Raw genomic sequence first — 22,958 nt, 5'->3', positions numbered from 1 at the left:
CAAAATTACTCATGTGTCGTTAGCAGAATACTAAATATATATATATAACTTGTCTTCAAATATTTTTGACTAACATTAGGCCATATTCAACCACTAAACAGTGATCATTGATTAATTAATTATTATTTGTGAAACAGCATGTAGTGAGGGAGTGATATTCGAACCGCGACATAGCGGTTATTTATAATTGTATAACTGTATAATTCATTTTAAATGGGGTTTCACAACAACAACAACAAAAAAAAAACTCCACCTGTATACAAGTCTTAAGTCCTAAATGGCGTATTTTCTGTTTGTCAGGAAGGGCATCCGGAATATAAAGGATTCAAGCCAAAAATCACTATGCGGATCAAAAAGATCCGTTGTGGCGACTCCGTAATCAGGAAAAAGCAAAAGAAACAAATGTCTACTACATTGGGTAATGTAATATGAGTGTAAAGTCGACTATAGGGGTATTATTTCATGTTTAGAGGGCTCTAATAAACCACATTTAGTAGGTCGTAAGCAGCTTTTTATGGTCTATGTTAGCAATTAACCGCCATAAATGAGGGATGACTGTTTTATCCTCCACTCGTATGAGTGAGTAGTTGCCCTGTGATTGTGTTATCTACCTGTTGCTGTGATGCTTATCGCATTATGTCTTTTATGACACCCTGAGTCAGGCTGGTTGAAATGTGACTCCGGGACGGAATACTTGACTCCCCACCCAGACTCCACCTCCAGCGGCCCCCGGTGGATTTGAGTTTGAGTAAAGAGACGACACGGTGACAGAATAATGCTTTATTACAATAGAGAATCTTTGCTCACTGCTTACACAGCCATTCATTTGGAAAATAATCTCAATATCGGAGAAGCGCAAACATTCTTTTCGACAGACATGATCTGGGAATGACATTTGGAGAAAGGAACGCTTAGTCTGGCAATTCACCCACAAAAGTATTATTTCACTTTGAGTCGTGTCGTTCACAGACTAAACGATGAGAGGCTTGAGCTGATCACTTCCTGGTCGATTCGATCAAAAATGTAAAAATATACATGATATAAGATATATACATACATGATAAGTGAAGCCCCGCTTAAAATGATTGTGTTTAAAGCTATCAGTGCCTGTTTTCACCAGTTAAAAACCCATCCCGGGAGGACAGCAATGACATTTACCCTATTAGAGACTCACTTTTTTGGGGCAAATATATCACCAATTTGCCGTAATTAGTTCTAAGTTTCGACACAAATTGTTAACGAGAGTACAGAAATGAATTTAAGACTTTTGATCCACTCTTACTGATTATCTTCTAAAACTAAATGATACATGAGAAGCTGATTGTCAGGTGAGTGGGTGTTGAAGAACACACATAAACATACACACACACACACACACACACACATACATACACACACACACACACATACATACAAACGCACACACACACAGGCATTCAACACAATCCAGTTGTCCTCGATGGTTAGTAGCACATTACAACGATGTGGAATATAGAATACGACTTTCATAACACAGGATTTCTCTTAAAAAGTGTCTTTTCTGGTGGTTGTAAAAATGCTGTCTCGTGTCACATGACCTGAAGGCCCTATAGGTTGCTGAAGAGTTCATTTTTCTTGGTCCAGTCCATGGGCGGGGCTCTCTTATTGGAGCGTTTCTGGTGGGCCAGCTCTTTGACCTGCTGCAGGCTCATGTTCAGAGCTGGGATGGCCTCCGGCACGACGCCCTGGAGGAGAAAGCGAAACCGGGTTCTTTACAGGTCTTCCATACGGTACACTGGAAGATGGACGTTTCTTGTCACGTACCTCAGGAGGGGTGCTTGTGGTCGGGGTGGTGAGTGAGGCGTTGGATGAGGTGTTGGATGGAGAAGGGCTGACGGACAGCTTGGAGTCTCTCTCGGCCCCTCTTCCGTTTACCTAGCAACACAAAGCAGCAATTTCAATTTACTGGATTTGTTGGAAAAATATACACAAAAAAAATCATATTTTACATTTTTTCTATAGGAGATCCTGTTAAAAAGCTGTCACAGATGAAGGATACTTCATATTCTTTTAAAAAATTATTTTTAAAAGCAATATTTCAAGTGCCCGCGACCGATTTTAAAGGATAAGCGGAAAAAATAAATGAATATTTTAAAGGTTGTACGTACATAGCATTTAAAAGCATCGGTGGAGTACCAGGCACAACCACACGAGGGCAGCCATGTACTTGTGACGCTATTATGAATTGGCTGTTTTATTTTTTACATATGAGGCCTCTATTAAAAATACAATGATGCCAAAGGGGAAAAAAAGTACATAAACACATCAAAGTGTGAAAATTACAGTGTTTAGCTAGCATGGAATGTGGTATTTCCTACTTTAATTAGTGTGGGGGTGTAATTTAAACCATCTGTGAGCTTCAATTTGGGATTTATTAGAGGAAAAAACATCACCACGGTGCATGAAACTATGCTTTTTATGCTCTTTGACCACAGTCGTCTTCCAGAATGAGCTGATATGACGACGGCAGCTCATGTAAAACTCACCTCCAACTCCAAGAATCTTTAACTCCAACCACCCCCACCGCCTATCTAGAGTCTACACAGTCCACCTGAGAGCTGACCTGCTGAGCTTTTGAATCAGCAAGTGTTACGCAACCGGGTGGGCCTTCGCTGCTGCTGCACATAAACTAGCAGTTGCATACTTCAGGCATATTTTAAACTATTCACTCGGAGTGTGCATGTTTGAGCAGGATTTAACACTAATGTCGTCCTTATTGTGTTATATATTATTAGAATATATAAATATATGTTTATATTTACATTACAGTGTTGCTAACAAAATTCTACTGCGTGAAACAGGTTAAAAAATAATAAATATAATAAATAAATAAATAAAATATATAATAAAAATAATAAATAAATAAATATAATATTAGTATTTTCCCCACATTTAGATAACTTTAAAAATTCTAGACTACAATGTTGTTTTGTACAGCATTCTTATGATTAAAAGTCATTAAAAAATTACAAAATATTTAAAAATTCATTAAAAAATATTTTAAACATATTTCAAATTTTAGCTAAAATATATAATAAATATATTTTTAATAAATATTTTATGAATAACAATAATATCTTTCAAATATCAGTGTAAAATGATTTTTAAAGGTTTTCATACACGTCCACACGTACACTCGCAACGGAGAGCATAGGGTGGAGGCTTCTGTGGCGTGCTGTGCAAAGTAAGACAATGACAGGAAGACGCCAGGTTTTTGGCCATTAATAACTGAACGTGACTTCCTTGTAGTGGGAGGAACTCAGCTACTCCGCCATATTCAAGGAACAAAAGCCAGCTCCGTGTCATTAGCAGATCTTACCTTCTCCTCCATTCCTCCATTGACGTCAGGCTCAGGTAGCGGACCTGGAGAGAGAACACAACATTATCAATGGTGATGCTATTGCTTATTTTACCACTACTAGTACTACTACTACTACTACTTTATTGTACTGCACACGTATGAGCACGCCATCCACGGTTCTCACGTGGTTCATCTTCTACGAGATGTTGACTGTTGTGTCCCATCATCACAGACGGCTCATCCACCCCTTACCTTCCATCCCTCAGGCACGGCTGATGATGGCCTATTAGAGGAGATAATAGCTGGTCCTTCAGTGTTGATCTGTGGTTGGAGTCCTCTGCTGGTCTGTGTGTGTGTATTGTGTATTGTGTATTGTGTATGTGTGTGTGTGTGTGTCTTGGCTCAGAAAGGAGCCTCTCCATTTCTCTGTGCAGCCCAAGGCTGAGAGGCCACTCAGAGTGAGCTCCATGGTAACCAAACAAAGGTGCTAACCGGCCGACCAGTGTGTGTGTGTGTGTGTGTGTGTGTGTGTGTGTGTGTGTGAGAGGGCAGTACAGTTAAGAGTCAGCAGGCAGGTGCCCACCGAGTGGGCAGCGTGCGAAATGCATCTGGTCACCTGGGAAACGCCTGGCGAGAATGCCTTCCCCGCCGTTTTAATGAAAGACTGGAGAGCGACCGTCGTCGTCATGGAAACGCTCCAGAAGTTTATGAAACATTTGCCCCGCTCTGGTTTAACGGTCCCGCTTTAACGAAAGACCGCTTATTTATTGATATGAATATGAAATGATGACGTTGCAATCTATTTACGACGCAGCGTCTTCCCTAGTGAATGCATTTCTTTCTTTTGCTCGTGGGTTGCTATGCCAACGGGGCATGAGCAGAGTACCACCACCTACACGTGTCATGACTGTGCTAGGGCTCCCCCTAGAGGCTAGATTAGAGGCGCGGGGGGGCAGGAAATGACTGCAGTGTGTCTATGATTGTTGGCAGAATGAGACAGGACAGAAATATGAGGCGAATGAAAAGAGAGGAAGTCCTGCAGAAAGACTTTTAGGAGCCACCAAGAGTCCAAAAGTCCTGTTTTCGGGCCAACAACAAGCGAGACCATAAAGCGGCAGTCAAACATTACGAGATGAATGACTCAGTGGAATCGTTCTCCGACGCGGGCGTGGTCTTCTCACCGGTCAGGTGGTCAGCAGTGGGGGCCACTCGGCACCTCTTGAAGAAGGCGTCGGCTTCCGGGTCCACCACCAGCAGACGGGTCTCGTCCCCGCCGGCTTTGATGGTCGCCACCACCTCGGAGTGTGTTTTGCCCTCCACCGACACGCCGTTCACCTGAGGAGGACGCAAAATCAGATTCCCACAGAAGACGTTTTTACCGATATTATCTTTGTCAGGAAATCCGCAGCATACGTTCAAATGCAATCAGACCTGTTTATGCCAGGAGGTGCCCCCCCCCCCCTTCAGGCCCTGCTGGGTGTTGTGGGATGAAATCACCATGGGAAAACATGAGAAATGTGTGATTGCGTCATAGGGTGGGCCTGCTTGTCTAAGCCGGTCCCACAGAGGAAGCCGGACAATAGCGGCTCGGCCAGTAATAGCAGCGACAATGGCGCTCCGCTCCCCACAAAGCCCCGCTCCTCAGTGGGTGGTGCGGCTGTCTGGGGGCCCTCGGGGGGGCCGGGAGCCCCCTCACGACCCACGATTAATCAGCGCAACGTCTCTGTCTTCATCCATATTTGATTGAATTCTCTGTCGATGCCTCTGATGTGACACTACGGGCCTGAAAGGATGCTAGCAGGCTACAACCTGGGGCCCCCGACGCAGCCAACACTTGAACCACGTCTTAAAGCAAACCTTTTGACGCACGGGCCGCATTGGCTTCATCAAATACATTCTAAAAAAGGCGGTCATCAAACAAAACAACATACTTGCTCACGGTGCAACAAAACAAAAACACAACAATATCCACAGCGAGTTACCGTATCGCATAAATCAACGAGTACGACTACGTGGGTGATTCACAACAACTAAGCGCTAAACATAACATAACTTTGAACCGTTATTTCCAAATTACCGCAAGACATGCTGGGTAGTCCAGCTGCAAACACAAAATGAACAATAAAACATGTATCAATAGTATGTTCACTCCTATTTGTTTACTTCTCTGACAACCTTGTGGAGAGTACAACAAGTTACCCTGCATGCCTTGCGGCAGGAATATATGGGTATATTAATAAATATTAATTTGGTGCAGTGGGCAGGTTCTGTTGTGTTTATGTGCTGTGTTGCTTTGTGGGTCGCTTTTTTGTACGAGCTACAGATTGCTAAAGGCATTCCGAAATGCCTGGTGGGCCGGATGAAGACGCTTGGCGGGCCTGATGTGACCCACGGGCTGTAGTTTGACCACCCCTGATAAATTGTCGGTTCCCTCACTTGGATCTACGTTTAAGAGAAGAGGCCGGTTTTTACGTTTAAGGGTTTTCAGGACATCAGGAAGGAAACGAGACTTCACGGAGGACAGATTGGTATTAAAGAAAGAAGCAGGCTTCACTACACGTTTTAAATTCAAGCTTGTCGCTCCGCCAAACACGGTTGACTACAGCCTATTATTACTATCACAACATATGCATACTGAAGCACATATCATTAAAGCGTATACATAACTAAACTAACTACAATAAGGCAATCAGATGATGCATTCAAAGACGCTGGCCACTAGATTTTTGTGAGACACACAAGCACCAGCCTTGATCAGGCTTTTTATTACGGGTGTATGATCTCACAACATGCCCAATAATCCCAAACTGGAGTTGGGATGACGTAAAAAACCCACTCATCGTTCAAACGGGTACTTGGGTACCAACTTGTACTTCGTTTCCCTCCACGTGTCCAAGTTCCTTTTTCTGCCGGTCACTCACACCCGGTTATTACTCTCATGAGTATTTATGAGCCACGTTGCCGTGCGGTTATGTAAACTTGACGGCGCGACTGCGATCTGGATTATTTATGTGTTGAACGAAAGCGTGCGGACGAGGACTTAAACCCCATAAACACACCAGCATGGAGCAGCAACAAGTACCTGGACTATCCTGTCTTTGGGCTGCAGGCCTGCCCGCTCCGCGGGGGAGTCCTCATCCACGGCTCTGATGTACTGGCCAGGCCGCGCCCGCTCGCTGTGCAGGTTGAAGCCGTATCCGTTGGCCTCGCGCTGGATCACGCAGAGACGTGGTCGCCGCTCAGGGATGGCCTCCTGCAACCCAGGAGCAGAGAAAGCACATTTCAATACACTTGGCATGCAAGAACGTCTCGCTCTTTTGTGTGAGGTCCCCAACCGCGGGAGTCCGCTGGGGGAGAACCAGAGGCACAAAGATGACGGAGAGCTCCATGGACTCGTTAAGCATGAAAATGGCGCCCAGGTTGAACATGAAGGAGGTCGCCGCATGCTGATGCGCTCGGCGGTGTTTCTAAAAGTCCTCCGTAAAAGAAAAGAAGAAGAAGACTTTTGAGCCGGCGTGACTTCAGCTGCTCCCCCCAGGAAGGAAGTGGGTCTTGGTGTCAGAGAATGGAAGCGTGTGATTGGAGGAAGCTTTAAGCCGGGGGGGCACTTGAGGAAGGGACCGCTTCCGGCATCGTCTCCTGCCCTGCTTGTTCCAGGAGCTAACAAGGACAATGGAATCTGGGCGTTGACCTCCGACCTCTGACCGCCTCGTCCTTCTCCGGGATGGCAGGAAGAGTTATTGTCATCCAGGAAAAAAAAACTCCTGAATCCCACAACCTCCCTTCCGTTGGGCGGCTGATGCCGTTTCTTTATTTAGCCGAGAACGCTGCTAGCTTGTGCATGGAAGTGGTCGGAACGTTGGACAAGTTCTAAGCGTGTCAGAGCCCAGCAGGCGGAGGTCAGGGTGATCTTAGTCATGGTGACCCAGTCTAAACCCAGCCTCCCTCTTCATCATGAGGAAGCCTTCTACAGAAATGTCGGCAAGAGATTCCTCCTTTTCTGTCACATGTCACATCCGTTGACGGGTTTCTGTCAGATTAAGGTTACTTAGCAACCGCTTCACTTGTAGCTTTATTCATCTTAATCAAATTGATTGGTACCGTTGCGCAATAATTCACCAAATGATTCCATTCTAGTCATACAGTTCTTGTATCTCGGGGGGTGGAGGCGGGGCCGTTAGCGTACACACAGAGTGTAACGTTGTTCATTCATTCATTCATTTTCCTCACGAGGGTCGCGGGGGGTGCTGGAGCCTATCCCAGCTGTCTTCGGGCGTAAGGCTGGACTGGTCGCCAGCCAATCACAGGGCACATATAGACAAACAACCATTCACACTCACATTCATACCTATGGACAATTTGGAGTGGCCAATTAACCTAGCATGTTTTTGGAATGTGGGAGGAAACCGGAGTACCCGGAGAAAACCCACGCATGCACGGGGAGAACATGCAAACTCCACACAGAGATGCCCGAGGGTGGAATTGAACCCTGGTCTCCTAGCTGTGAGGTCTGCACGCTAACCCCTAGACCACCGTGCCGCCCGTGTAACGTTGTTTTTTAATTTAAAATCTCACCTAGTCTCGTTCTCATAGACCAAATCTCGTTTATCGTGAACTTTACTTTTCTTGGTAGGAACCAAACGGCAACAAAAACGAATTGGACTGCACCTCATTTCCGTTTTTCGCAATTTTTAAATCATCCAAAAAAAAAAAAAAAAAAAAACGGAGCAAACTGAGGTAAAATTGGGAACAATGTGTATCCAAGCATGGGAACATTTTAGAGCAGGACTTTAGGGTCTGCTCGGTGGACAAGTGGTTAGCGCCCGGACCTCACAGCTAGGAGACCCGAGTTCAATTCCACACTCGGCCATCTCTGTGTGGAGTTTGCATGTTCTCCCCGTGGGTTTTCTCCGAGGACTCCCCCATTCCAAAAACATGCTAGGTTGAGTGTGAATGGTTGTTTGTCTATATGTGCCCTGTGATTGGCTAGCCACCAGTCCAGGGTGTACCCTCTGACCCGAAGACATCTGGGATAGGCTCCAGCAACCCTAAGCGGTAGAAAATGAATGAATGAAGTCGTGGAGGAAAATGAGAGAGCAAGATGGCTAAAACATGAGGAGCATTAAACGTGATCGCCGGGAATGAGGAGGAGGCGCAGGCACAAGCGAGTGAAATAAAAATGGCGTCCAGATGGAGACTATGATCTCATACGAGTCATTCACTTTCTCTCTGGTCCTCTTTCATTCCACACGTCCGCCATCATGGTTGAATGACATCTTCATCTTCACACCAGCCTGGTTGAATCCCGGCGTGCGCTCAGCATGTTTTGTGCTGAGATGTGCAGCTGATAAGAGAGGCGGACTTTCATCGGGCAAGTCAATCATTACACAAGCGTCATCGTCTTGTGATTTCACGTCCTTCACCTCGAGCACGGCTACCAGCGCTTTTACGCAACGCCCACGGAAAAAGTGATGAAGTTCAGCCTTTTGCTATCTCCTTGCAGTTAATGTTCACTTTAACGTGCCTGAATGGCAGTTTCTGATGACATCGACACCTCCGGAATACGTCTCCGCTACATAAGCTAAGGCAGGTAGCGTCAACGACATTCCCTGGACTACTCTACTAACGTGACAAGTCCGTGAGGACCAGCCGCAGCCCCACCATAACTCACAAGTTTGTCCAACAATTGGAAATTGAAGGTCATTACTCATCTTACAAAACGCAAAAGTCATCACACAGCAACTTAGCATTTTCCCATAATGCATTTCATCCAAGCAAAGCATTTCATTGGAAGGCAAGCGGTATAGAAAATGAATGGATGGCGCTGCAATGCTTACACTGTCCACCAGAGGGAGACAAAGGAGCCCAGAGGGAGGCTGACATCATCGCAGCACCCCTGCTAGCACCAATGTGGCAGTTATTCCTTTTCATTCATCATTTATATGCATTTGGTATTCTTTGCATGTACAACTGTCATCGTAAAACTATAAAAAAAAGTTTTGTGTGTCTTGAAGAGATTATTAAGATTTCCAATATTGCTTTTGGGGCTGCACGGCGGACAAGTGGTTAGCACGCAGGCATGCATGCGTGGGTTTTCTCCCCCATTCCAAAAACATGCTAGGTTAATTAGCGACTCCAAATTGTCCATAGGTATGAATGTGAGTGTGAATGGTTGTTTGTCTATATGTGCCCTGTGATTGGCTGGCCACCAGTCCAGGGTGGACCCCGCCTCTTGCCCGAGGACAGCTGGGATAGGCTCCAGCGTGAGGATAAGCGGTAGAAAATCAATGAATTAATGAATGAATATTTCTTTTGGTAAAAATGGATTTGGTTAGAGTACATTTTGGTTTGAATCCCTATAGCGTAGTCAACATCTGTCATCATTACTTTGATTGACAGCTACAGAGAGCAATAAGGGTTGTGGAAGATTCCGACAGTGGTGACAACTTCGGGTTGGCATCAACCAGGAGTGGAAGCTCTGAGCAGGCCGGTGATGTGTGGAACTCGCCGAGCACGCAAGACAAGAAGGCGTCCCAGGAGGACACGCTGACTCGGCCCTGCCTGCCTGCTCGTTATCCTCATCGGTATCTTTATCGAGGTGATGATGGCGTGTGCGCCGTGTGCCTCGTGGCGACAACGTGCCCGTGTCATCGCACGGCTTGTTCAGATGGACTCAAACAGAGGACACATGACTCAAAGAGAGGACACGGGAACGATCCGTGAAGCAGTCTTCCCTCCCTGCAAGGACAATGTAACGTCTGTTTGAGACGGCCTGGGACACGGCGTCTTCTGTGAATGTTTGTTTGAGCTCGCAACGTCCCCGGGGCCCCCAAGCATGTGTGAAGGGAGACCTTTACGGGTCGGGTTTCAGTGACTTCACCGCAGACTATTGGGCAAATAATAACTCTCTAACTGTCAGTCAAAACCACAAGAGATCGACACCCGGCGGGCTCGGTTTGATGATATTCTTTCTGCTACCTTTACTGGCAAACACTACAGCACAAACATGGCGCAGGTATTACCCACAATACCCCACAGCAATATCTAATCCAGGGGTCTCAGACTCAATTTACTTGGGGGCCACTGGAGCTAGGGTCTGGGGGCGAGACTGGGCCGCATCAGGTTTTCCAAAAAAAAAACATTTAATAAACAAAAACAAGCATTTATTAAAAACAGAAAAATGAATAAACTTTGCTTTGGTTTCGATTTTCTACAATAAAAGCTCTGATAAAACTTAAATCTTACTTTTTATTTTTCTACACAAAATAAGATTAAAAAAATAAATAAACAAATCAAGAATAAAGAAAATCAATCAATCAGTAATAAATAAATAAATATAATAATAACAATAAAACACGACTATAGTCACATTTATACTCTTTTTATTTACAACATATTGCGCAACTGCAAGGTCTCGAGACACATGCTAACTCGCAAACTAGAGAGCTAGCGACCTAAACGGTAGCCTTCAAGTTCATTCATTCATTCATTTTCTACCGCTTTTCCTCACGAGGGTCGCGGGGGGTGCTGGAGCCTATCCCAGCTGTCTTCGGGCGAGAGGCGGGGTACACCCTGGACTGGTCGCCAGCCAATCACAGGGCACATATAGACAAACAACCATTCACACTGACATACTCACATTCATACCTATGGACAATTTGGAGTGGCCAATTAACCTAGCATGTTTTTGGAATGTGGGAGGAAACCGGAGTACCCGGAGAAAACCCACGCATGCACGGGGAGAACATGCAAACTCCACACAGAGATGGCCAAGGGTGGGAATTGAACCCTGGTCTCCTAGCTGTGAGGTCTGCGCACTAACCACCAGACCGCCGTGCCGCCCAGCCTTCAAGTTATTTCCTTTAAACTTAAATAGCCAAAAACTTACCACTTCCACACGGATAGGGAGGATAACTATTAACAGTTATTTAACCTTTAACATGAACATGAATCAAACGTAATATTTTTTTCTGGGTACATGATACCATACAGCATCCATATCCATACTAACATTAAATTTTCATATCAAGGCGGGGGCCTCAAACTAGTGTCCTGCGGGCCGCATTTGGCCCGCGGGCCGCATGTTTGAGACCCCTGATCTAATCCAACCCAATGGACTTCTAATGGAAAGCAGAACGACTCCATTGTCTTCCACTAGATGGCGGGCATCAGTTAACTTGCTCAGTGTACACTGAAAATATACTAGTACATGTACTCTCAGCAGTACTTTTACTTCAATGCCAGCGACTTCTGTACTGTGTGTGAAATCCCTCCGAGAAGAGCAATGTTTGAAGATGGAGGAGGGAAGTGTTACACAGGAAGTGTCGACACATCTTCTCTCAATATGCTTCCTCTGCTCGGACCCACTTCCTGACATCAAAGCCAAATCTACCGTACGCACAAAATGGCCTCTAAGCGCCGCTAAGGACGCTGCAGTTTAGCGAGCGTCTTGCACACAAGCCGTGGTCACGTCCTGACTGAGATCAGACAACCTCTGGACGGGACGAGTAATCCAATTAAGGCTGCAGCGGCCACGTATTTGCTTAATCTGCTTCTAATCTGCGGCTCGCTATCGTATAGAGGGCACGTTGTCACAGGCCGCTGCCCGTTTGTTTTGTCAGCAGGAGGCAAAAACAACGTGCAACCTTGGCGTCGGGACACCATATTAGGAATCTTAAACGTAATATCGGCATCTCATTGAGCTTTTGTAGATGTGACCTTCATAAACGATGCACCGGCTGACCGGCGACTAGTATTTATGAACAATAACACATTCCCATGTGACTGATGCCGTACCGTGCATTCCGAACTACTGTTTTATTTTTGTTTGTTTGCTTAGCAGCGACTAACCTGAGTGACGGATGAGAATGACGCAAATTAACTTCATGTTGGAAAAACAATCAGACTGCACTTCCGCAATAACAAACAAAAAACAGACTGTGTATATATATTTATACTGTTTATTCTGTACATTTTGTATTTCCATATTTTTTTAATAGATGTGTCTGCACCTACTTCACCAAAACAAATTCCTAGTATGTTTGATTATACCTGGCAATAAACCATTTCTGATTCTGATTAGCCCTTTATTGTTTTGAGCTAACAGTGCTAGCAGTTATCCATACGTGCCTTCTGCTACTGTTTTTCTTTCTGACTTAACACAGGAACACGAAATCTTCAAGGTCATACGACCAAAAACTGCCAACAACACATAGTTGTGGTCCAGAAGGGGAATGCTAGTAATCTTCTTGCTTTTAAGGAAGATTGACAGTTGAAAGGAACGTATGACGCGAGGGCCCCTGCCGTGCACTATACTCATTACGTGTACACATCCAGTACACGTGAGAAGAAACGTATACTGAATATGAACGCCATGATCGGAATATGTAAAATAATATGACCGTGTCCTTGGCAGACTGAGGTAAATGTGATATCTTCGAATATTGCCCCGTTTATAGCTCACCACTGAGCGCATTTTCCAGCTGAGTCATTGATTTGTCATTTTCTACTGGCTGAACATCGGGGAAAATTAATAATATGAAATGAACAGTCATGGAAGTACTGTAGTATTCACTTCCATACACAATAATATTCATTTTCTACCGCTTATTATCACAAGGGTCGCAGTGGTGCTGGAGCCTATCCCAGCTGTCTTCGGGCGAGAGGCGGGGTACACCCTGGACTGGTGGCCAGCCAATCACAGGGCACATATAGACAAACAACCATTCACACTCACATTCATAACCTATGGACAATTTGGAGTCGCTAATTAACCTAGCATGTTTTTGGAATGTGGGAGGAAACCGGAGTCCCCATAGAAAACCCACGCATGCATGCCTCCTAAACACTCGTCCGCCGTGCAGCCCCAAAAGAAATATTAGAAATCTTTATAATCTCTTCAAGACACACAAAACTATTTTATAGTTTTACAATGACAATTGCATGCCAAATGCATATATATATGATGAATGAATGAATGAAATTGCCACATTGGTGCTAGCAGGGGTGCTGCGATAACGTCAGCCTACCCGGAGAAAACCCACGCATGCACAAGGAGAACGTGCAAACTCCACACAGAGATGGCCGAATGTGGGATTGAACTCCAGTCTCCTAGCTGTGAGGTCTGCACGCTAACCATTCATCCACCGTGCAGCCCGACACAATAATAAGGCTTAGTATTTGGCCGTGCAGCAAGCGTTCCTAATGAAATGGCCCCCGTGGACTCCATGAGTGTCCCTCTAGGAAGGCTTTGGCAGCAAAAACTGAGAAGTTGCTTTGAATAGCAATGATTCCAAAACAATGGCAGGCCTCAGTGAATGTTCTCCAAACACACCAGCAGACCACCGCCATGGATGTGATGCTGGTCCTGCTAGAAGCTGGCATCTACAGCTTCACGCCATCAGGCTTCATACGCACTCGCTCGCCGTCTCGCTCGGAGAACTGCAATCAGACATTATGCTGAGCTTCTATAGATGCCACCATTTTGAAAAGATCCTGTATTAGGACAGATGCACAGGCTTAATTATGGTGAGAATCTGACCTAGCAATTAGTTTTCCCCATTTGGGTCCTAATTAGGGGAAGGCATAATAACGGTAAAGGTACTATGTATCCAGTGCAATGATCATACAGTATTATTGGAGTATTATGGGATGCGTGCTGACACCCAAAGAGCTGCATAATAATCATCTGTTAGCTGCTCTGCACGTGGAGATCAACTGTGTGTGAACCGCAGGCCCGCCGTGCCCACCGTGTAGAGCAGTGGTCTCAAACACGCGGCCCGCGGGCCAAATGTGGCCCGCAGGACACTACTTTGAGGCCCCCGCCTCGGTATGAAAGTTTAATGTCAGTGCGGCCCCGCGCAAGTTTGATATGGATGCTGTATGGTATCATGTACCCAGAAAAAAATATTACGTTTGATTCATGTTCATGTTAAAGGTTAAATAACTGTTAATAGTTATCCTCCCTATCCGTGTGGAAGTGGTAAGTTTTTGGCTATTTAAGTTGAAAGGAAATAACTTGAAGGCTACCGTTTAGGTGGCTAGCGCTCTAGTTTGCGAGTTAGCATGTGTCTCGAGACCCTGCAGTTGCGCAATATGTTGTAAATAATAAAAAAAAAGAGTATAAATGTGACTATAGTCGTGTTTTGTCATGTCTACAGGGCTCTAATAATGCTTTGTTCATTTTAATGTGAAATAAAATAATTTGTCTACCCGCCAACTATATGTGGTTTCTTACGTTTTTATTATTATTATTATATTTATTTATTACTGATTGATTGATTTTCTTTATTCTTGATTTGTTTATTTTTCATCTTATTTTGTGCAGAAAAATAAAAATTAAGATAAATGGAATGTTTTATCAGCGCTTTTATTGTAGAAAATTGGAACCAAAGCACTGAAAAAGTTTGTATATTTTTCTGTTTTTAATAAATGCGTTTTTTTTTTGTTTTTTTTTGGAAAACCTGATGTGGCCCAGTCTCACCCAGACCCTAGCTCCAGTGGCCCCCAAGTAAATTGAGTTTGAGACCCCTGATGTAGAGCATCTCCGTCCGTTTTCACGGCAGCCCGGCCCACAACTCCTAAAACCAAAAAAAGTAAAAAGAGCTGAACCGTGGGAGTGGATGCGGCCTCCCTCCGAGCCGCCAGCTGCTACGGTAAGCCGCCTTGATAGCGAAGCTGTCACACTCAGCTGGTCGCTCTTTCAAGTCTCCATATCGCTTTTTCCTCCTCTTTCACCCCCCCGCTCCTCGAATGGGGGGGCGGCGCTCCCGCCAGTTTGGCTTTTGATCAGCATAGAGAAGGACCACGCGGTGCCACCGGGCCCGGCACCATGGTTACCGGGCGACAGGACCAATCGGGCGCCCTCCGGGGCCTTGTGATTGTCATGTGTCGTTTTTGGCGCAGACGAACGAACTCCCAGACAAACTTAATCAATGTTTGATGCCCCCCCCCCCCCCCATTGTGAAGTGGCTCCCCTTTTTAACCACCACAGTGCACGTTTTGTGCTCCTGAGTGCACGGAGCGCACCACTCTCCCGAGCGGGACGGGGGTGTTGGATTTCAAGCGGGTCCATTGAACCAGCTGGGAAGCAGGCAGAGGAGGGAAACAAAGCATCCTACTGTCCCCCCCGCTTCCATTCCAGGATGGGACAAGCGGGACAAAAGACGGCAAAGCAACACTGTAGGCAGGATTCCCATGACAATAGATTCTTTGGGGAGAAGGACTGAAATAGACAAACAATGTCAATCAACACAGCAAGGGGGGGGGGAGACGGGGGGGCAAAGACTCTGATAAGACCAAATCTTGATTCCTGGAAGATGGTTCTTCTTTGAAACTCATCCACATGACCCCACGCTGACTGACAGCTCCACGCAATCAAACAAGTTTTATCTCCTCAGCCAGTCTTCCTGTCCACGACCCCCCACCCCTGCGGACCCGGCTCCCTCAGAGTTCCTCTCTTCCTCCTTCAGGCTCCTTCAGGCTCACAGACCCGCCTCCGAAAAAAACACAGCATCAAAAATGGGAAATCAGCCGTCATCTTCCAAGAATAAAGTCTTGGAGAGAAAACGTCAACAAGGACACGTCTTACACAGACACCCCCCTCCCCCCCCCCATACAGGATTTGTGGGGAAAATTGGGCTTTAACAAACACAAAAATGTAACAAAAATAAAAATTCTCGAGCGTATTTATTTTCACGGACATTAGCAACAACGTAAAACCAGTGAGGTCTTGCTAATTGGTTAGTTTCCTTATATAATTACACTACACAATAATCAATACCTCTGTATTTTTTGGTGTGTTATTACATATATATCTGAGAGATATATCCTAATGGATTGGTAGCACACAAGCTATCGCTAGCATGACCAATAAAGACAGATATGAAGTGACAAAGACACGTGGAAACGCTAAAGGAGCGGCTAAGTGATCATTAATGACATCAGACTAATTAACCCCAACCAGGACTTTAGTACTGCTGGCAAAGAAAGACTCAGTAGAATAACAGCCGACAGCGCTAGCCGTCAAGCTAAAAGCCGGGACGTATTTTCCCACAATCCACCTGGCCGTCCTCCGTTTGTAGTATTACTGGAGCGGACTCTAGTGTCCATTGTGATGGACGCTGGGAAGAGACGAGGACAATTAGGGGTGAGTCTATTTCAGGGTGAACGGAGAGTCATGTCCGCCCCCCCCCACCCCCAACCCCCAACCCCGGCAGGGCGCGGCCCTCCCGCTTATTGTCCGGCCGGGGGTGGTGAACCTTTAGCAGAATGGAATGTGGCATTGTGGACTCTCAGTCCAGTAGAGACCCAATCGCTATCACCAGAAACAGCCCCGCCTCGCTAACACACACACACACGGACACACACACACACACACACACACACACATGGACACGAGGCCCAGGTTCACGGCGACCTTGGACTCGGACAGCACAGTGAGGCCGTTGTTGGGAATGGCGTCACAAAGACGTATTCGCCACACGGAGCGTTATGATTTGCATTTGTGATAAATTGTAACCAACAGTTCAGCCCCCCCCCCCCCCCCCCCCCCCCCATATCTGATGGCGATATCTGCAAGAGTTAAATAACCAGTTGACAGAATAGACTCACTAATCTCTGGGAATTAATCATTATTGTCCAAATAACTGGCAAAAAGTTATCCTCCCGACCAGTGTGGTAGTGGTACATTTGTGCCATGTTGTAGAAGACGTAAATGGAGATGATAACCAGCGGTGGCCGTCTGTTAGTATGTCCCCACAGCGATATACGAGGGACGACTGTACTCTAAATAAGCTAATAGCACACCACGGCTTCCTACTACCTAGCAAATGTTTAACATCCACTAACGTGCTCAAATATGCTTCCTTCTTGCTGGAGATGGCGTATCTGCATGAGAGATGGCGATAGCTGCAAGAGTTAAATAAACAGTTGCCAAAATAGACTCACTAGTCTCTGGGAATTAATCATTATTGTCCAAATAACTGGCAAAAAGTTATCCTCCCGACCAGTGTGGTAGTGGTACATTTGTGGCATGTTGTAGAAGACGTAAATGGAGATGCCAACTAGCGGTGGCCGTCTGTTAGTATGTCCCCACAGCGATATACGACGGACGACTGTACTCTAAATAAGCTAATAGTACACCATGGCTTCCTACTACCTAGCATACTTTCTCATAAATAATGAGAAATCTTTTCAGTGGCGAGACAATGAATGCTATAACGCGCACGTGAAAGCGTATAGAAAGGCGCATACGTGGTACAAAGTGGTACGCGCGGCCACGCCCAAAGAACACACGAGCCAGATTGTGAACAATACCCGCCACGGTTGATACACAGCATCAGCTGGACTGTTTACTTTGAACCCTGATTGAGAAGGCGCCTAATATTTAACCAGTATCACTGGTCTTTTATTGGTTTATGTGTACTGGAGTCTCCGCCTTTGCTGCTTTATCTCCGGCGCACAATCGGTCCGCTATCGGCCGACTGCAAATATCACAAGTCAGGACGTTTGAACTGAAATATATTCATCGATGCTGTACAGGTTGTACTGCATTCACACACTTTCTACTTCATCTAGTGGAGTTAGCCCAGGGGTGGGCAAACGTTTTGACTTGTGGGCCGCATTGATTTAACAACATTGAGGGGGGGGGGGGGGGGGCAGACTATATAATATTTTACACGTAACGGTCAATTTTACACGTATATTTTACACACGTTTTACATGTAAAAGTGTCATGCAATCTGCTATATGTGCACTTTGAGATTATTTATTTGATATAAAGTGTGTTATGAATTAAATGTATTATAATAATAATAATGATGATTATTATTGTTATTTAATAATTATTTTTATTTAGTATTATTATTAATTAATATTATTAATATTAATAATTATTTTTAATTTAATATTATTATTAATTCTTAATATTAATAACTATTTTTATTTAGTATTATTATTAATTAATATTATTAATATTAATAATTGTTTTTATTTAGTATTATTATTAATTAATATTATTAATATTAATAATTATTTTTAGTTTAATATTATTATTAATTATTAATATTAATAATTATTTTTATTTAGTATTATTATTAATTAATATTATTAATATTAATAATTATTTTTACTTCAATAGTATTATTAATTATTAATATTAATATTAATAATTATTTTTAATTTATTATTATTATTATTATTATTAGTTAATATTATCAATGACAATAATTAATAATATTATATTGTTTATATTATTAATACAATTATTAGTCTAGTTTAGCCTTTTATCAGAGTTTGACGGCAGCAAATACTCGGAGAGAGGTCGGAGAGGGAGGCCCAAGAAGACAAGGTGGGGTACCGGTCCACCTACAATGGCAGGAAATGTTCCGCAGTCCATAGAAGGCCGAGACTCAACTCAAAAAGCCACAGCAGCAGGCAGACAAACACTCGCCATTGCTGTTTCGAATACTAAGTGCATGTGTGGTGAATAAACCGCTGGTGGCGGGAAATTGCCATTTATCGTCATGAAATCTTAGATTTGACCTCTTAGAGGTCATGAAATCAATCAGATTTGAATGCAACAGAACCGCATTGAAGTCAAAATATTAGAAACACCTCCCAGCATGATTTTGTGCAGTACTACAAACTATAAACTCCATTAGATGAAGCCCTTGAACGCACCACAGATGTTGGGAGACACAAATGTGACATTGGTAACTATTGAGTTGCATTCAGTGCCTTCCGAAATAGTCGTTTTTATGGCCGTATTTTGGCCTTTGGCTAGTAGGCGTGGAACGTGAAGCAAGGAACTACTGTAGTAAAACTTCTTGTCATACCGAGAGCAAATATTGATCATAAAGCGCCCCCTGGTAATTTGACATAAGTAAAGTGTGTGTAAAGTTGTAGCAATAACAAATAGGCTAAGGCTAAGACGTTATTTTCTCCCACATTCACACTTACACTTGAACACTACCAGGCTAGCTTGTTTGCTTCTTCCTGTGTTTACTCTCCGGGCGCCGTGCAGACGGCCGAACGCCGCAGATAAAACACTTGATCTCCACGCCACACAGATCATCCGATCTTCCTACACCAATGTTGTGGGAATTTTCTTCCAACATCCTGCCCGGCATTCCTGCGCCCCCAATACCCGCGGCCCGGCCGGTGTCACACCGACATCCTTGCACCGCCTTTACAGCCACACAGAAAAGTTCAAAGAGCGACGCAACGCCCTCTCCGGAAGCCGAGGAGAATCCTGCATGGTTGCCATGGTAATGCTGATGTATGTGGGCGGCAGTGAGGCACGCAGGTAGGGTGCCAGCGGGCGATGGAAATGAAAAGACCCGCTCTAGTCGTCATCACAAAATACTTTGGGTGCAAAGATCCTTTACTTGCTTGTCTACCAGGTAGTAAATATATTACTATTATTACTATTACTATAGTACTATTACCGGCGAGTGTACTCTAGCAGTTGCGTAACTAATTTCAATATATTTATGAAGACGTTTCCGGAGCTGATTGCGTGTATAATTATTAACACAACATTCACATTAGTGACAAATTAAGTGGTCTACTTTATTAAAAATACACTTATGGCAAGCATAAGCAATATCAGGCATACTACTTCCTGTTGCATGAATCATCCATTTGCATGTTCTAAAAATGTGTTTCGGTTGTCGTTGCAACGACGGCGTGGAGAAAGTGTGGTTGGCGAACGGCGCCCATCACCCCCAAGCTGTTGTGTGGGAGGGTTCAGGAATGACGCATCGGCCCCAACGTCGGGTACACCTGTAGGGTGTCATGGCGGCCAAAACGATACTAAGATAAAAAACATTCAACAACAAGAATGCTTAATAATGCTAATTTGGATTAGCAACTAATTACATATGCAGGATTCATGCTTTATTTATTATCATAATATTATTATTAATCTAGCCATAAGTTGGTTGAGGTAACAGGTACTTATACTGTGAGTACCAGGTATTGTTACTATGGTCCGACTGATTGTTATATCATATATAACAAATATATATACATATATTATATCAGATTGTTATAACATATCAGCCATGCTGACATTAACACGTTTTTTCTCACTATTAAAATCCAGATAGTGCAATATTAACGATATAAGTGCAATATATTAAGTTATAAGTGCAGTATATTAAGTTCTAAGTGCAGTATTTTCATAATTCCTCATATTTAACCCACTAGCAAGATCTCATAGTGTATACACTGGTCATATATTTCATCTCGTATTATTATTATATTATCTTGCAAACTGTATTTGTATACAACTCTGGGAAAATTGTTAATTTGTTAATACTTGTTTATTTTTTATATTGTGTATTTTGTACTGCTTAACTGATTGTTCTCTTACTGCTGTGCGATGCAACTTTCCCCACTGAGGGATGAATAAAGACTTAATATTATAATAATAATACATATTTTATCATATCTTACCAGGCTCATTAATAGGACGGTTATGGAACTACACAAAATGGATGCTTCCTACCAGAAACATCTTAAAATGGTTATTATTATTATTAGTTTGGAGTCCACCCGCCCCGATGATGACGGCCCCCCCACAGCAGCTCCAGACATAACCTGGGGGGTAAACATCCACCGTGCGGAGTGAGACAGATGTTCCACCGTGGACCGAGATGTTTCCCTCTACTGCTTTTTAATGAACCCTGGTGCCGAGTTCACAACCTCACACACACACACACACACACACACACACACACACACACACACACACAGCGTGGGAACAAGACAAACAAGAGCAGAGGCAGCAACAAGTGGCCACTGTGCAGGGAGAAAGCAATAGCCCAAACAGAGGATTCATTTCAGGGAACTAAACAGCTAGTACACGTTTTTAAATATTTCTTTCTATACATGGCGGCCATAACAACATGAATCCTACAACTGTGATAACGCTTACATGACTTCCAAATCCTGGAAAGGAGGAAGTGGACGGTTCTGTTCCCCTGACCTGAACCCTGGGTTGTTTGTCCTCTGCCCCCCCCCCCTTTCCAGCCAGGGTGGGGGTGCAGCTCACTATAGTTAGAAGCTATACTCTCAGCATTTAATCCAATTTGCAGGGTTGGTTCTTAAATGCCACCTGAGACTTTTCCACCTAAGTGTTGCTCTCCCCAAAGGTCACAACATTAGGTACACTGTTTAGGCAACACAGCCTGGATCAACACAACCTCTAGTTCGCAGTGACGTTGTTGACAATATAATTACATTTATATATTTACTAATATTTGGCTGTATAAACCTCCCCGGAAGTGGAAAATGACAAGTATGGCGTTTAAGTAGAAGTACCAAAAAGATTACGCGTATTCCCCGAACAAGCTCACCTTGTCCGAACCGATGCTCAGCTTCCTCCCGACGTCCCCGTCAAGCTCCCCGTTACTGTCCGGTACCGGCGTGCTCTCCCCGGACGTCCCACCGCGCTCCTCCTCCGCCCGGATCTCCTCGCCGCGCCGCTCATCCCCGTTTTCCGTCCCCCCGACCTCCTCGTCCTCCCGGTCGGCGTCCTCCTCGTCCGGCCGCTCCTCTTCCCGCGCGCCCACCTCGTCCCGGAAAGGGAACGGGAGCCCCTCGTCGACGTACTCCTTCAAACACTTGATGTCGTGTTTCTTGAGCAGCTGCTCCGTGTCCGGGTCCACCACGATGAGCTCCAGGCGGCCCGAGGCGGCTCGTATCCGGCTCACGACCTGCTGGTGGCTCTCGTTCTCCACGTCCTCCCCGTTGACGAAGACCAGGCGGTCCCCGGCCAGGAGCCCCGAGGCTTCGGCCGGGCTGTCGGGCTCCACCAGCCGAATGAACTGGCCCGTCTTGCCCTTCTCGCCGTGGAGGTGGAAGCCGTACCCGTTGTCGCCTTTCTCCAGCGTGCAGAGCCGGGGCCGCGGGTACTGGCTTGGACTCGGCATGGTCGGCTCAACCTGTTGCTCGATAGCCGTGGAAAAGACGAGACGAGACCCGCTGGGATGCTTCGGAGAAGTGCGAGCCCTTCGAACAAATACCCGAGCTCACTTCCACTCGTGACGGGTTCAAAGTCTGAACGGGGTCGTGGTCCTGCCTGTGACCTGCATGCGTAGCGTAGCGGAGCGAAGGTCCCGGTCCAAAACTCAGTCCTCGGTCCTCGGTCAACAGACTCTCTCCTCGACGCTGGTAGAAAGTCCACTCAGGAAGAGGGAGGTGCGTTCACGGACCAGCCCAGCTGGTCTCTTCATGCAAAGTAGCCTAAGCCTCAACTAGTACATCCTGACGGGAAAGTCACTTCATTAGGTACACCCGAAGCACAGCAAATACCGCATCTGCGTTATTTGTATATATTATGGTATGACATATGAATATTAACTCAAAAATATATTTAAACACTACAAATATTTATGATATGAAACTGCCATAAGAACCACGAATAGTTAAGTGTAGAACGTGAGAGCAGTGGTGTCCAACATCTGGCCCAGGGACCATTAGTGGCACACGAGGCGCTTTTTAAATGTGAATTTCACAATAAAACTGAGATGTTACTTCATAGTTTACCATATCTGAAGATATTTTGTTGGATTATTTAGAGTTCTGCTGCCATGTTTCAGTAAATACGGAG

At 44.9% G+C, this 22,958-nt stretch overlaps 1 protein-coding gene across 1 annotated transcript; it reads right to left on the bottom strand.

Moving 5' to 3' along the window:
- Positions 1-122: 122 nt before the first annotated feature.
- On the bottom strand, positions 123-22,577 carry nherf1b (NHERF family PDZ scaffold protein 1b). Its single transcript, XM_058050070.1, has 6 exons — positions 21,703-22,577; positions 6,423-6,593; positions 4,522-4,675; positions 3,359-3,402; positions 1,804-1,914; positions 123-1,724 (listed from the first exon to the last, which is right to left on the bottom strand). Exons 1-6 carry the CDS (start codon positions 22,276-22,278, stop codon positions 1,587-1,589), a joined length of 1,194 nt encoding a protein of 397 aa, XP_057906053.1. The 5' UTR covers positions 22,279-22,577; the 3' UTR covers positions 123-1,586.
- Positions 22,578-22,958: the final 381 nt, after the last annotated feature.

This window comes from Doryrhamphus excisus, chromosome 15 (genome assembly GCF_030265055.1).
Source record: "Doryrhamphus excisus isolate RoL2022-K1 chromosome 15, RoL_Dexc_1.0, whole genome shotgun sequence".
NCBI lineage: Eukaryota > Metazoa > Chordata > Actinopteri > Syngnathiformes > Syngnathidae > Doryrhamphus > Doryrhamphus excisus.
This window is presented reverse-complemented; position numbering and strand designations above follow the sequence as displayed.